General features: G+C 32.3%; 1 protein-coding gene across 1 annotated transcript in view; it reads left to right on the plus strand.

Annotated features, from left to right (window-relative positions):
• LOC139489433 (uncharacterized) overlaps window positions 1–13,565 on the plus strand; it is a 175,655-nt gene that overhangs the window by 29,280 nt on the left and 132,810 nt on the right. Inside the window, exons 29-38 of the mRNA XM_071275756.1 lie at window positions 1,180–1,429; window positions 2,234–2,397; window positions 3,203–3,382; window positions 5,217–5,472; window positions 5,884–6,047; window positions 7,106–7,681; window positions 8,251–8,415; window positions 8,806–9,061; window positions 9,820–9,983; window positions 11,056–11,232. Coding sequence (XP_071131857.1) covers window positions 1,180–1,429; window positions 2,234–2,397; window positions 3,203–3,382; window positions 5,217–5,472; window positions 5,884–6,047; window positions 7,106–7,681; window positions 8,251–8,415; window positions 8,806–9,061; window positions 9,820–9,983; window positions 11,056–11,232 — 2,352 coding nt within the window. The remainder of the gene's footprint in view (window positions 1–1,179; window positions 1,430–2,233; window positions 2,398–3,202; window positions 3,383–5,216; window positions 5,473–5,883; window positions 6,048–7,105; window positions 7,682–8,250; window positions 8,416–8,805; window positions 9,062–9,819; window positions 9,984–11,055; window positions 11,233–13,565) is intronic.

Raw genomic sequence — 13,565 nt, forward strand, 5'->3', positions numbered from 1 at the left:
ATGTCACATTGACTCTACTGATACCTGAGTTTGTAACGGTTTATTTCTTTCTCTGTGATATTTTATCCTGAGGATAATTTGTCCCGGTAATTTGTTTCCAGGCATGGTATTTCACAGGTTGATTTTTTCCAGAGGAGTGAAAATCTATCTGTGTTATGCGGATAGTATGTACCGGTATATATTTGACGTACTATATTTCACAGAACCGTGTGAAATAGAGTCCCATTAACTACTATGTAAGTTACTCACAATCAATATATACCTGACTATAATTATAAAATGTTTCACAAAGGTAGGCTCAATTTGCATAATTTATCAAAGGGAGGTAATTATGAGCAATTTATATTTTAAAGACATTAATATAATATATTTCTGAATCTATTTTATAGCGAAATTTTTATTTGAATCTTATTTTTTATATATTCATTTATATAAAAAGATGACTTACAACTTGATTTAATAAGACAGATAACATTTCACAGGTAAAAACTATCCAGCTGTTAAACATGCTATTGTTCCAATATTTTGTTATGCTATGATTTATCTGATTTCCATATATCAACAACTACATCTCTGTCCCGAGACAAAACTATTTATTTAGTTAAAAATATCATCATAATCAAATTCTTCTATTACTGTTAACAGTAGCAATATGCAACTATATTTCTACCTTACTTTTAAATTAATATTTGTACTGAGATCTGAAAACAACTCACTTTTACATGAATTTCACTAACCTTATTTATTCATGATATTATTTTCACAATTACGATCTTTGAAATTACTTCTGATTTTCTTCCCTATGTTTCATGATAATTTTCTTTTTAAAAGGATGATATTGACTTGAATATTTCAGGATTTTTTCAAGGATAATTTGTGAAATTATTTCCCATTATAATATATATATATTTTTTAACAATTTCGCTTTATTTCAAATTATACACTATTATTATTTCATTCTATTTTTAAAGGATAATTTTTTCTAATAACTATTCAATAAGTTAACTACCCAGATAGAATTTTACGGCAAAGGATAAAATATCCCAGGGAAATAGTTTCCTCCGGATACAAAAATAACAACAACTACTGTGACATTTTTTCCTCCGGATCAAATTTCACCCAGATATAATTTTGCTTTACAAGTTAACTGCTTTATACATTTGTACCTGTATTTTTCAGCTTGCCAAAGTGTTGTTTTACCTGACTTGCCTGATGATGTAGTATGCCACCTTGATTCTACCTGTACATCTGTTACTTGTTGTGCACATGTAGGCCTGATCAACAGAAACATACATTTCTTTCTCACTGTAGATCCATGTAACCAAACGTTTACCATTGGTATAGAGAAATATCAATTTGAATTCTATCTGTATGAAACAGACTTTGATCTGCAAAAACTATTTCATGTTGGACGTGTTTTAGAATTAGAGTGAGTTTTGACTTTGACTTTGAAGTGTGTAGATTGATTTTGTGTTATGATTTTATAATACACCACATCCAACTTTTTTCAATTCGATGAGTACAATACTTTTTTCTTTATCCTTAAATTGAAAATAAGGATATGATTGCCATTGAGACAACTGTCTTCTGGATACCAACTTCTGTTAATTTAGCTAGTTTAGGTAATTGTTTGGTAGTCAACAATAAAAAAAAAAGTTTTTATTATAAAACAAAAATGGAAAAACCCAATATAATATAATACAACAAATGACCTTCACTGAATAACTGGTTCCTGATTTAGGACATGCACATATAGACATGTTGCTTGCATAGACATGTTTGCCCATGCTCAACCCTCCATCATGCCTGGCACAGTGATGAGACAGCACAGCATAAGAAAGAAGTGTACAAATCAGTTTCAAATTTTTATCAATCCTGTTTAAAATTACTTTCAATAGATGATCATGCCATATGGTATTTGGTTGTAAATATATATGATAGTGTGGTCTTTCAGGTTCCAACCAAATAAAGTCACCTTTGCCTACATTTAAGCAATTCCCTTGAAAAAATTATCTAAATCATTCTTTCTGCAAATAAAAGTCTGTACTTGCATATCATCTGCTATGTATTACCTGTTTTTATATATACCTATTTTGATTATAATAGTGTGTGCAAGAGGCAAATTTAGTTTCTTGGAGAGTCAGATTACAGACCAGTGAAATAGCAAAAGAGACAATTAACTCTGTGAATTTCAGTACAAGAGTCTGTTTTATTATCCTTTAATGTGTTACAGCTATAAGATCAGTGATATGGGTGGAGAGAGAGTTTACTATATAGATCTCAGTATAAAAATTTGCTTTAACGATGGAGGACCTTGCCTGATACAAGCCAATATCTTCTCTAATACAAAGCTTCAGAAAACACAGTGCAGTTTGCAAAAAGGTTTCCTTGATCCAGGTAAGTACACCATAAAAAAAAATGATTATGAGTTATGTGTGCACTTTGAAATCGAAACATAGTCCAATACATAGTTCTTCATCACTTTTGTATTTAATTTTGGCATATTGTAATATAAAACAAATGAAGCAAGTCCTTTACAAACTTTCTAAATTTTGAGCAGATGTAATTGCAAAGAAGATTACTAGAGTGCAATTGATCAGTTGATCGTTTTATGGTACAACATAATACTTTTAATGGATACTGTAATTAAAAAAAGTATTGAATAATAATGGTTTTAAGAGATGATGGAAAGTGTAAAGCACTTCACTGTAGAAACTCATTCATTAGTTATGAAATATTTATAGATTATCGTTGGTTATCTCACCGAGATTGATTTTCTCGCTTGAGCCAGTCACAGCGAAAGCGAGAAAAGCAATCGAGTGGAGATGACTAATGATAATCTGTTTATCGCTTTTTTTTTTACTTATGACTATGTTGTCAATTTCATGTCAATTTCCTTAGCAACGCCACGTGGCTCCTTAGTTTCTAGCAATAATTTTCCATCTCAAGCGAGCAGAATGATATGAAAAATTATCACAAAAAAAGATCAAAGGAAAAATGCACAAAATAGCGATAATCCAGTTTATATAAATTTCTAAGAGCACTTAATGACAGAATTTAGATTGGAAAAGTAATGTTGTTATTAATAACAAAATATATTTGATTGAAAATGCCCGTCTCTACCTAGTATTTAACAGATTACAAAAAAGAAATAAGAAATTATCCTGGACCTGTTATGTTCATATTTCATTTATTCTTACAGACTGGTCCTTGTCAAACTGGTACAAGCATACAGGTTTCCAGGCTAATGTTACCTTAACAACAGATGAAATATCTCAGCTGATGTTAGACCTTGGTCTGTCAAAGTTCCTGTATGACAATAAATGTGATTATACAGACCCAGAATCTGTGTTCATCAATGCATACCAAGGATGGACATCTGGTAATTGATTGGTCCTCTTAACAAATTATTTGTATGCTATGTTTATGATAATAGAGGCTTACCTGATTACCTAACCTGTTACTTTGATTCTACCTATTTATTTTGTAGATTGTCCTGACAGTTAGATAAATTTACCTGTTTTACCTGATTACCTTACCTGAATTCTACTTGTTTATTTTCAGATTGTCCTGACAGTTAGATAAAGTTACCTGACTTACCTGACTTACCTGACTTACCTGATTACCTTAACTGTCACCTTGATTCTAATTGTTTATTTTCAGATTGTCAAGACAGTAAGATACAGTAACCTGACTTACCTGACTTCCTTACCTGTTACCTGTATTTTACCTGTTTATTCTCAGACTGTCCTGACAGTCAGATAGACTTACCTGACTACCTTACCTGTTACCTGTGTTCTACCTGTTTATTTTCAGATTTTCCTGTATTAAGATAAAGTTACCTGACTTACCTGATTACCTTACCTAATACCTGGATTCTACCTGTTTATTTTCAGATTGTCCTGACAGTTAAAAGTTACATGACTACCTTACCGGATACCTGGATTCTACCTGTTTATTTTCAGATTGTCCTGACAGTAAGATAGAGTTACCTGACATCCTTACCTGTTACCTGGATTCTATCTCTTTATTTTCAGATTGTCCTGATAGTAAGATAAAGTCACCTGACTTACCTGATTACCTTACCTGTTACCTGGATTCTACCTGTTTATTTTCAGACTGTCCTGACAGTAAGATAAAGTTACCTGACTTACCTGATTACCTGAATACCTTATCTGTTACCTGGATTCTACCTGTTTATTTTCAGATTGTCCAGAGTTACCTGACTTACCTGACTACCTTGCCTGTTATCTGGTTTCTACCTGTTTATTTTCATATTGTCCTGACAGTAAGATAGAGTTACATGACTTACCTAATTACCTTACCTGTCACCTGGATTCTATCTCTTCATTTTCAGACTGTCCTGACAGTAAGATAAAGTTACCTGACTTACCTGATTACCTGATAATCTTAACTGTTACCTTGCTTCTACCTGTTTATTTTCAGATTGTTCAGAGTTACCTGACTTACCTGATTACCTTGCCTGTTACCTGGATTCTACCTGTTTTTTTTCATATTGTCCTGTCAGAAAGATAGAATTACCTGACTTGCCTGACCTAACATGTTACCTGGATTCTACCTGTTTATTTTCAGATTGTCCAGAGTTACCTGACTTACCTGATTACCTTGCCTGTTACCTGGATTCTACCTGTTTATTTTCAGATTGTCCTGACAGTAAGATAAAGTTACCTGACTTACCTGACTACCTTACCTGTCACCTGGATTCTACCTGTTTATTTTCAGATTGTCCTGACAGTAAGATAAAGTTACCTGACTTACCTGATTACCTGATTACCTTACCTGTTACCTGGATTCTACCTGTTTATTTTCATATTGTCCTGACAGTAAGATAGAGTTACCTACCTTACCTGTTACCTGGATTCTACCTGTTTATTTTCAGATTGTCCTGACAGTAAGATAGAGTTACCTGACTTACCTTACCTGTTACCTGTTACCTGGATTCTACCTGTTTAATTTCAGATTGTCCTTACAGTAAGATACAGATACCTGACTTACCTTACCTGTTACCTGTGTTCTACCTGTTTATTTTCAGATTGTCCTGACAGTAAAGATACAGTTACCTGATTTACCTGACTACCTCACCTGATACCTGGATTCTACCTGTTTATTTTCAGATTGTCCTGACAGTAAGATACAGTTACCTGACTTACCCGACTACCTCACCTGATACCTGGATTCTACCTGTTTATTTTCAGATTGTCCTGACAGTAAGATACAGTTATCTGACTTACCTGACTACCTTACCTGTTACCTGGATTCTACCTGTATGGGTATACAGTGCTGTTGGGATGTAGACTTTATCAGTAGATCATTCCACAGTTACCTGACAGTAGATACCTGTAATTACATCCTGAAGTTTGGAGTGGAGAAGTTACAGTTTGAAGTGACTTTAGATGATTATGAGTGGGGTGAATGGAAACAGTTTGATTTATATGGATTTGTTAGTGTCAGGTAAGTTAATTATGATTGAAAGAAATCAATTTGAATTATTTTACAGTATTATTGTCCAGCAAAGTAAGGTTTATGATGAGAATGACTAAAAAGGATAAAGAAAAGTTCAACCTATCCTTTTCAAATTTATATAAAAATGTGCTTTATCAAATTTTAAAATGTGATTTATATGGTACCAATGCAACAATTTTAAATATGTTCCAACTTAAAAAAAAAAGTTTTTTATGACAAAATAAATGTTAAGTTTAACTGTGACAATTTAGATATTGCCCTGTCTGATGTTTCTGTGCAAGCACTGAAGAACCATTGAACCAATTCTTTTTGAATTTAGGGTAATTTTAAAAAGAATAATTAGGATTTACATTATCTTATTAAATTGATTGTTGATTTCTTCATTTTTCATAACTTTAGATATATGATTGATGATTTACCAGCACAACACATGTACTTATTCTCTATGACACTAAGTCTTTGTTGGGAGTCAGATAGACAAGACTGTGATCACCATGTTATATTTAATAATGTACTGCTACCCAAACCTAACTGTAACTGGAATAAACCTTATAATATCCCAGGTAAGATAAATAGCTGGAAAATGTATCAGATTTTTATTCTACTTTAAGAAAATGTAAAAAAAAAAAATACACTTCAGTTGTGTTTCAAACATTGAATATGACAATTTGTGTAATTTATATTACACAAATTGTCATATTCAATGTTTGAAACACAACTGAAGTGTAATTTTTTTTTACATTTTCTTAAAGTAGAATAAAAATGCCAAGATTTTGCAACAAAAGATAATTTGAAATAAAGTCTTCATTTAGCCAAAAGCAAAGATTTGAAGGACAATTCTTATACTTACAAAAAAGAAGATGTGGTATGATTGCCAATGAGACAACTGTCCACAAGAGACCAAAATGACACAGAAATTAACAACTATAGGTCACCATATGGCCTTCAACAATGAGCACAGCCCATACAGCATAGTCAGCTATAAAAGGCCTCGAAATGACAATGTAAAACAATTCAAACGAGAAAACTAACGGCCTCATTTATATAAAAAATTAATGAAAAACAAATATGTAACACATAAACAAATGACAACCACTGAATTACAGGCTCCTGACTTGGGACAGGCACATACATACATAATGTGGCGGGGTTTAACATATTACCAGGATCCCAACCCTGGGACATTGGTATAACAATACAACATAAGATCAAACTATAAAAATCAGTTGAAAAAGGCTTAACCCTTCAGATGAATAAAAATACAAGTGGGCGTGGTCGGGTACTTGTACATCCAAACAACAAAAAGCACTAGGAACAGATCTGAGAGTACTCTCAATTGGCTGACAGCTAGTTCAAAGCCACTTACAACTAATAAAAAAATCATGCATCTAAGACTAAATTATCAATCTGTACATATCCAACATCCAATGGATTTAGTTAGTGTAAAGTCGTCATAAACAGTCGGAGAAAAACAAGACTTTGTGCATGGCTAGATACAGGTATCGACAGATTGTTTGCTTTATATAGAACATTTTCGAAAGCTATATTGAAAAACAAATCATGTTCAGTTGTAACACCTAGAAAGCATAACCAATCATCGGTAAAATTCAATGCATTACAGGTTGCCAGACTGTTACAAAAGCTGACATTGTGTTTGTGGTTGATGAATCTAGTAGTGTCGGAGAAGATAACTTTAGAGATACCATGGCTGCCATTGCAGATACCATAGATACATTGGTCATACGTGAAGACTTGATCTGTGTCGGCATGACCTTATTTGAAGGAACTGGAACGTCAAGGACATTATTTGATCTGAACAGTAGTTATAATAAATCTGAAATAAGGTCATGGCTTTCATCAGCTGACTACAGGAAGGGAGCTACCACGGATATTGCTGATGCATTCCAATTTGCTTGTGAAGAAATGTTTCTAATAGTAAAAGGGGAAAGAAGAAATGCTGAAAATTATCTTGTATTACTTACTGATGGAAAATCAGACAGAAACAAAGCTATAGATAATGCAGCTTTGTGTAGCAGTAAGAATGTCAGAATTATAACTGTAGGGATAGGATCTGGCATTGATGTAGATCTTCTCAATACAACAGCTTATCAACCAGATTACTTCATCAATACAGAATACAGTGAACTGAATACAACATTACCTGAACTGGTTACTAAATCTGTGGACTGTAGTAAGGGTAAGAATTAATTACCCATCCCTCTACCAACCATGCAAGGGCTGTATAGCCAGTCAATGTTGTTAAAAACTTCCATCATCAAACCATCCCTCCAATACAGACTAATAAAAATGTATATCCTTTTTCTGCTGGAATGTGTTTGTATTGCATTTCCAAGTAGTTACAATTCAAAACTCAATGGTATCTAACACCAAACTTTATCTTGTAATGCCATATCATGTGACACATTTTATGTTCCTTTGATGTTCTTTATCCTGATTAAAAAAAAGTTACAAATCTTAAAAATGGCTTGAACACATACAAGAAATTACTAGTCTTCATACATGGCACTCAATGGAAAATTTAATTGATAATGTATTTACTGCAAAATGCATTTCCTTTCTCAATTTTATTTAAATGTAATTGATGAGCAATAGCTCAAAATACATCTTGTTTCAGTTCATATTACACAAAAAAACGAATTCTAAAAGAAGTTATTACTGGACATTTTCTCCAGTAAGCTGATCAAATTTTATTGTCCTGTAACAACAATATTATATTATATAAGAAAAATTCTACCTCTTTTATAGATTTCTCCTTGGCTAAGTTTGTGTCTGATAGTGGATTATCTACCCTTGACAGTTTTGCTGTGTCAAAGTTAATGGATTATTTAGGTGTATCTGAATACCTACTTTCAGAACAGTGTGACATGTCACGGCTACCATATAATACTTCTGTAAATGGATGGACTGATGGTTTGTGTTATTTGATATACAAAATAATTGATTTAAAGGATTAGATAATTAAAGTTCTGTTTCAAATTTAGGACCTATTTACAGACATCAATTATTGTATTCGAGATGTCTTATTTCTACATTCTTACTGTATTCTAAAACACAGATATTGAGGTTGGCCTTTACATCAAAGTGGTAGTTTTTTTCCCCTGCATAATGGCAAATGTAAATAAAGTCTTTTTCTGGCTGACTATTACTAGATCTGTCAATCAAATATTCATGCTATTAGAAAAAAAACATGTCTTATTTTATAAATGCAAAGTGATTTGCCATTAAACAGCCATACATCATTAGCATATATTGTAAAAACAAACAAATGAGAAAATACATATATCTGTAAAATTATTTCAGATTGTTCGACAAAGATACCAGACAAGACTGACCTCTCACCCTATGTTGTATGTTACATACCACATACTTGTACCAGTATAGACTGCTGTGTAAATCTGCCTGGATTACACAGGACTATTCATGCTTCTGTGGACATAGACACTTGTAACTATAAACTAACTGTGGGTATTGAGAAAGTCCATCTGGAATACTCATTGGTTGATTATGAATGGGGACTGGAGGAAAAGTATAATTTGTTTGGAATCTTCAGTCTGGTGTTAGTATGCATTAATGTTTTGACATATCTAGAATTTTAAAAAACATATTTGGAAAATGCCTTTATTTTGCATCATAAGGTTTTATACTAATAATTATTTTTATGCCCCCGTCGTGTCCAAGGAAGAATTAAGTTTTACCATTATTCATCTGTGTGTAAGTCCCGAATATGATATCCTTTCTTATTAAAACTTAAGTTTGACTTAACCAAATGCTTTAAAACTTAAACACATTGCTAATTGCTACCAAACACAGATCAAGTATGAATTTGGGTGGTGTTATGTTCACCTTTCTCGAGTTATGTCCCTGTATACATGTAAAATACTATAGAATTTGCTGTTTTCAAACTCTACCTTTAGTTTGCCTCTATCAAATGTCCTGAAACCTATAAACAAAGCTAATTACTACAAAACACAAAACCAGTTTGAATTTGGGTAATGTCACTTTTATGGTTCTTGTGCTTTGTCCCTTTATAATAGAAAATTGTCAAATTTGCTTTTTTGCACTCAACATGTTACAGAAACAAATGCCCATAAGTTTTAAAGGAAACAAGATGTCAACAGGTTTTGTTTAATATATTGTCTCTTACATTTTTAAAAACAGGGGTATCTATGTCCCATGGACATATTCTTCTTTTATTTATGATAGCAGCTTTATATTTGACATATTTTTGTTAGAAAATGATTCTCGTTTTAGAAAGTTTTAAATAAATGTTTGAATCCATGACAGCTCAATGAGGATAAAACTGTTTTGCTTCAGATTCACAATTGAAGATGTTAAAGATGACAACAAGTTACTGGTAACCATGGATATATCTGTATGTATGGAAAGAGCAGGTCCATGTGAAGTAATTCTTCATATATTCAAAGATACCAGGTTACCTAAACCAGCATGTTACTGGAAAACTGAATTTTTAGTCAATGGTAAGGAGTGACATTTTATTCTCTGATTTAGTCTGATATATACATAGTAAATTGCAGTGGTTATTCATCTGGTTTTATGGTCAAACCTTTATTATTATTATTATTATTATTATTATTATTATTATTATTATTATTGTCTGAACAAAGTATAGTAAACTCAGCTCAGTAAAATTGGATCACCATGATCTTCATATTGTACTGTGTCATTTTTGTGTTGGGGTCGAGTTTTGCATTCATATATTAAAAATGAATGGTTTTATAAAATCAAGAAATTTCTCAAATGGTTAAAAATTTTAAAACAATAGACCACTTTCAAGTTTGTATTTCACTGGAAAAAACTCGTCAATTATGTGTGCCTTTACGACATCATTTACCAGATAGAGGGGATGGCCTGTATCCCTGCACTATTAACATTCATCAAGCGTCTTACTGATTGTCATTGTGCAAGATAAACTACAAATAATGTTTGTTCTGTAGGTACTTAATCAGAATTCCCTTATAACAGCAGTGCTGATTGTCAATTATGAGAATTTAATTTGCCGAATAATTTGTGCAATATACCATGTTAGTTTTCCAACCGCTCCCTCGACATAGGAAAGTAAGTGACGATGCCCCTAAACGCACAAATGATGTTTACTAAAACCAAAGTTTATGAAGGAAATGGGTCGAACTAGAAAGTTGTCTATTATTATTAATGGAGTCACTTAACACCTCTCTCTCACTTTGGATACATTTTACACTGTAAAGACTCAATATATTTTTAGCTATAATCTATAAAGCAGAAAAGAAAGTTCAGCACACATACTTTTGATCTAGGTTTGTATTGCAGCTTTTTTGTGTGTGATTTGTGTTATATCTTATATTATTTTTGAAAGATTTTTCATTAAAAAGATTTCTGTTAAATATGGAATTGAGTCCAACATTAAGCAAGTTACCAACATAAATATTATTACAGCTGTCAAAGAAACTTGGAATAGCTTCATGCTATATCCCTTTTCATGAGAGAAGAGGGTATTTTCTTTATACTAAAAGCAAAGTTCTCAATTTGATTTTAACATTTTACTATTTTCAGATTTCTCGCTAGAAAACTTCCTATTCAGTAAAGGATTAAGTTCTACATTAAGTGAGATACCAACAGAAGTATTATTACAGCTGTCAAACAAACTTGGTATAGCTTCATTCTACATTGAAAACCAGTGTAACAGAGAAGATACTCCATATATACCTAACAAAGATGGATGGAATAATGGTAATGTAGAATAATCTTTTCTGGCTATAACACCAAATATAGTTTCATCTTTATCTTTTATCCAATGTTTTTGAATAAATAATTTGTTTAACAACAATGCCTGTTAATTTAATTTGATATCATTCCCATGAAAATTATTTGAAATACTGTTTGGCAAAACACCTTTTGTAAGTCAAACAGTGTTCGTGCATTTTCTCATGAACTGTTCTACCAAAGCTTTTCAAAATTTAATATGTTGTTGCTGATGACAAAATTGAGATCAATTTCAATATTGACCATTTTCACTTTTAGCATTTAGGACTTATGGTCCTTTTGATATTGAAAAATGCCAAGACATAAATGATTGTTAAAAAATCTTGTTTGCTTTCACTCTGACAAACTCTTGTTTCAAAAGGCATGGTATGCAGAACTTTGTGATCTTGTCAGAGTGGGGCACCAATGTCCATAGAAGTACTCTTTTATTAAATCCTTGTGTAGTGAATTTATTAATAGCATCAAACATACTAATAGGCTGTTTGATGACCTGCAATTGTTCTCATCCTTTTATATATATACTTTGCCACTATAACACCCATAGTTTGAGGCTGTATTGTAACCTGTAGTTGTTGATATATTTGTCCCTTTGTTTTTGATTGCTAGTAGTCTAATTGACAATCATGACTCATTTTTGGAAAATGACGCAGTCATTGTTCCATAACTGCCGACCTGAACTTCATAACATTTCTCTGCCTACCGCGCTTGGTTTCGTATTTACTATTTTCCATACAAACTGGAATCTGCTTGTGTTATCATTATGCATGATCATTGTGTAGTTATCAGCCAGGAACCAGTTTACACTCGGTTTCATAATTTACTATACAAACAAACTGGTTCCTGCGTGTATTCCACTACATTCGAACAAAGTGTTGTAGTTTGACGGGAACCAGTTTAGAATTTGTAAACTACAAAACGTAATTGGTTATTGTTCATTCCGTTTTGGTGTTTCATACCGACTTATATGGTTTGAATAAGCTTAAGACCCTTCAAACATTAATGTGATAGGTATATTAAAGACTGTTTTACAAAAGGATGGAACTGTTTTACTTTCAAGTCGTACTATAGTGATATCTGTCATGTACGGATTTCCACTCTCACCGGTTAATTTCTTCTTTTACACGTGCTTTTGAAACTTCCTGTTTAAACATCGCAAGTTTCAAAATTGTTATTTGAGTGAATTAAACTTATTTTAACAATCATGAAGCGTTCCAGAATCATTTTCAAGCAGTTTCTTCTTCTCGTTGATGATGGAAAATAGGTTTTCTCAAGAAAATACCGCAAACGATCGCAGAGGAATTGAAACGTACAAGTTAAGTCGGCACCTGGTTAAATTGGCTTCTAGTCAAATCGGCACCTATTTGACGTCAATTCGGCATCCAATAATATTTGTTATAATATTTTCTATTCAATTAATTAATAACTGTTACCAAGTACATAGTGAATATGTTGTTGTGTATTTAGGTAAATAAGGAAACCAAAGTGAATATGTTGTTGTGTATAAAGGTAAACAACGAATCCCTTACCCAACTGTTGTTTTAACAATTAGACAATTATTAAAATAAAATGGAAAACTATGAGTCCCTTTCAATAAATCAAACTTTCATGGCAAATTATTAGCAAATTTAAGGTGTTTTTTCAGTAAAATTTAAACAGCATTAAACCAACAATCCTGTAAAATGCTCAACTGGTTAAAATAATGCATAAAAATATCCAATATCTCATGTATTAGTCCAAATAATTATGACGTCTGGGTAGGATATTTTTTTTTTCTGGGCATCCCAGAAACAAATTAACATAGCCTTGCGGTCATAGGAAGGTGTCCCAGAATGAAATAAAAAAGCCTTGCCAGACGTAATAATTATTTGGACTACTCATATATACATTATATATCATTAAAAATACACCAAAAAAGTCATTTATTTGAGAAAAATAAATATATACAAAATGTACATGAACACCCAAAAATGTGAAAGTTAAAATTTAACTCTTTTTGCCTCAATACTGAAAAAAATTCTGGCAACCCCTTTCTTATTTTTACTCTTTTTGCTTAAGAAACTGTTAAAAATATATATTTAACATGGGTGACGAATTGACTATATCAGGTGTCGATTTAACCAGGTGCTGATTTGTCCAGGTGCCAATTTAACCAGGTACCGGTTTGACTAGAATTCTTTGACAAATGTTTGAAATTACCTGAGTTTCATTAGACCTTTGATAACAGTAACAAAAAGATTATTTACTTAATATTTTGTGGGAGAAGGGGGTTCAGACTGTGGTATCAGGTCTGTTCGCGCCCA

Source organism: Mytilus edulis, chromosome 9 (assembly GCF_963676685.1).
Source record: "Mytilus edulis chromosome 9, xbMytEdul2.2, whole genome shotgun sequence".
NCBI classification, from domain to species: Eukaryota; Metazoa; Mollusca; class Bivalvia; order Mytilida; family Mytilidae; genus Mytilus; species Mytilus edulis.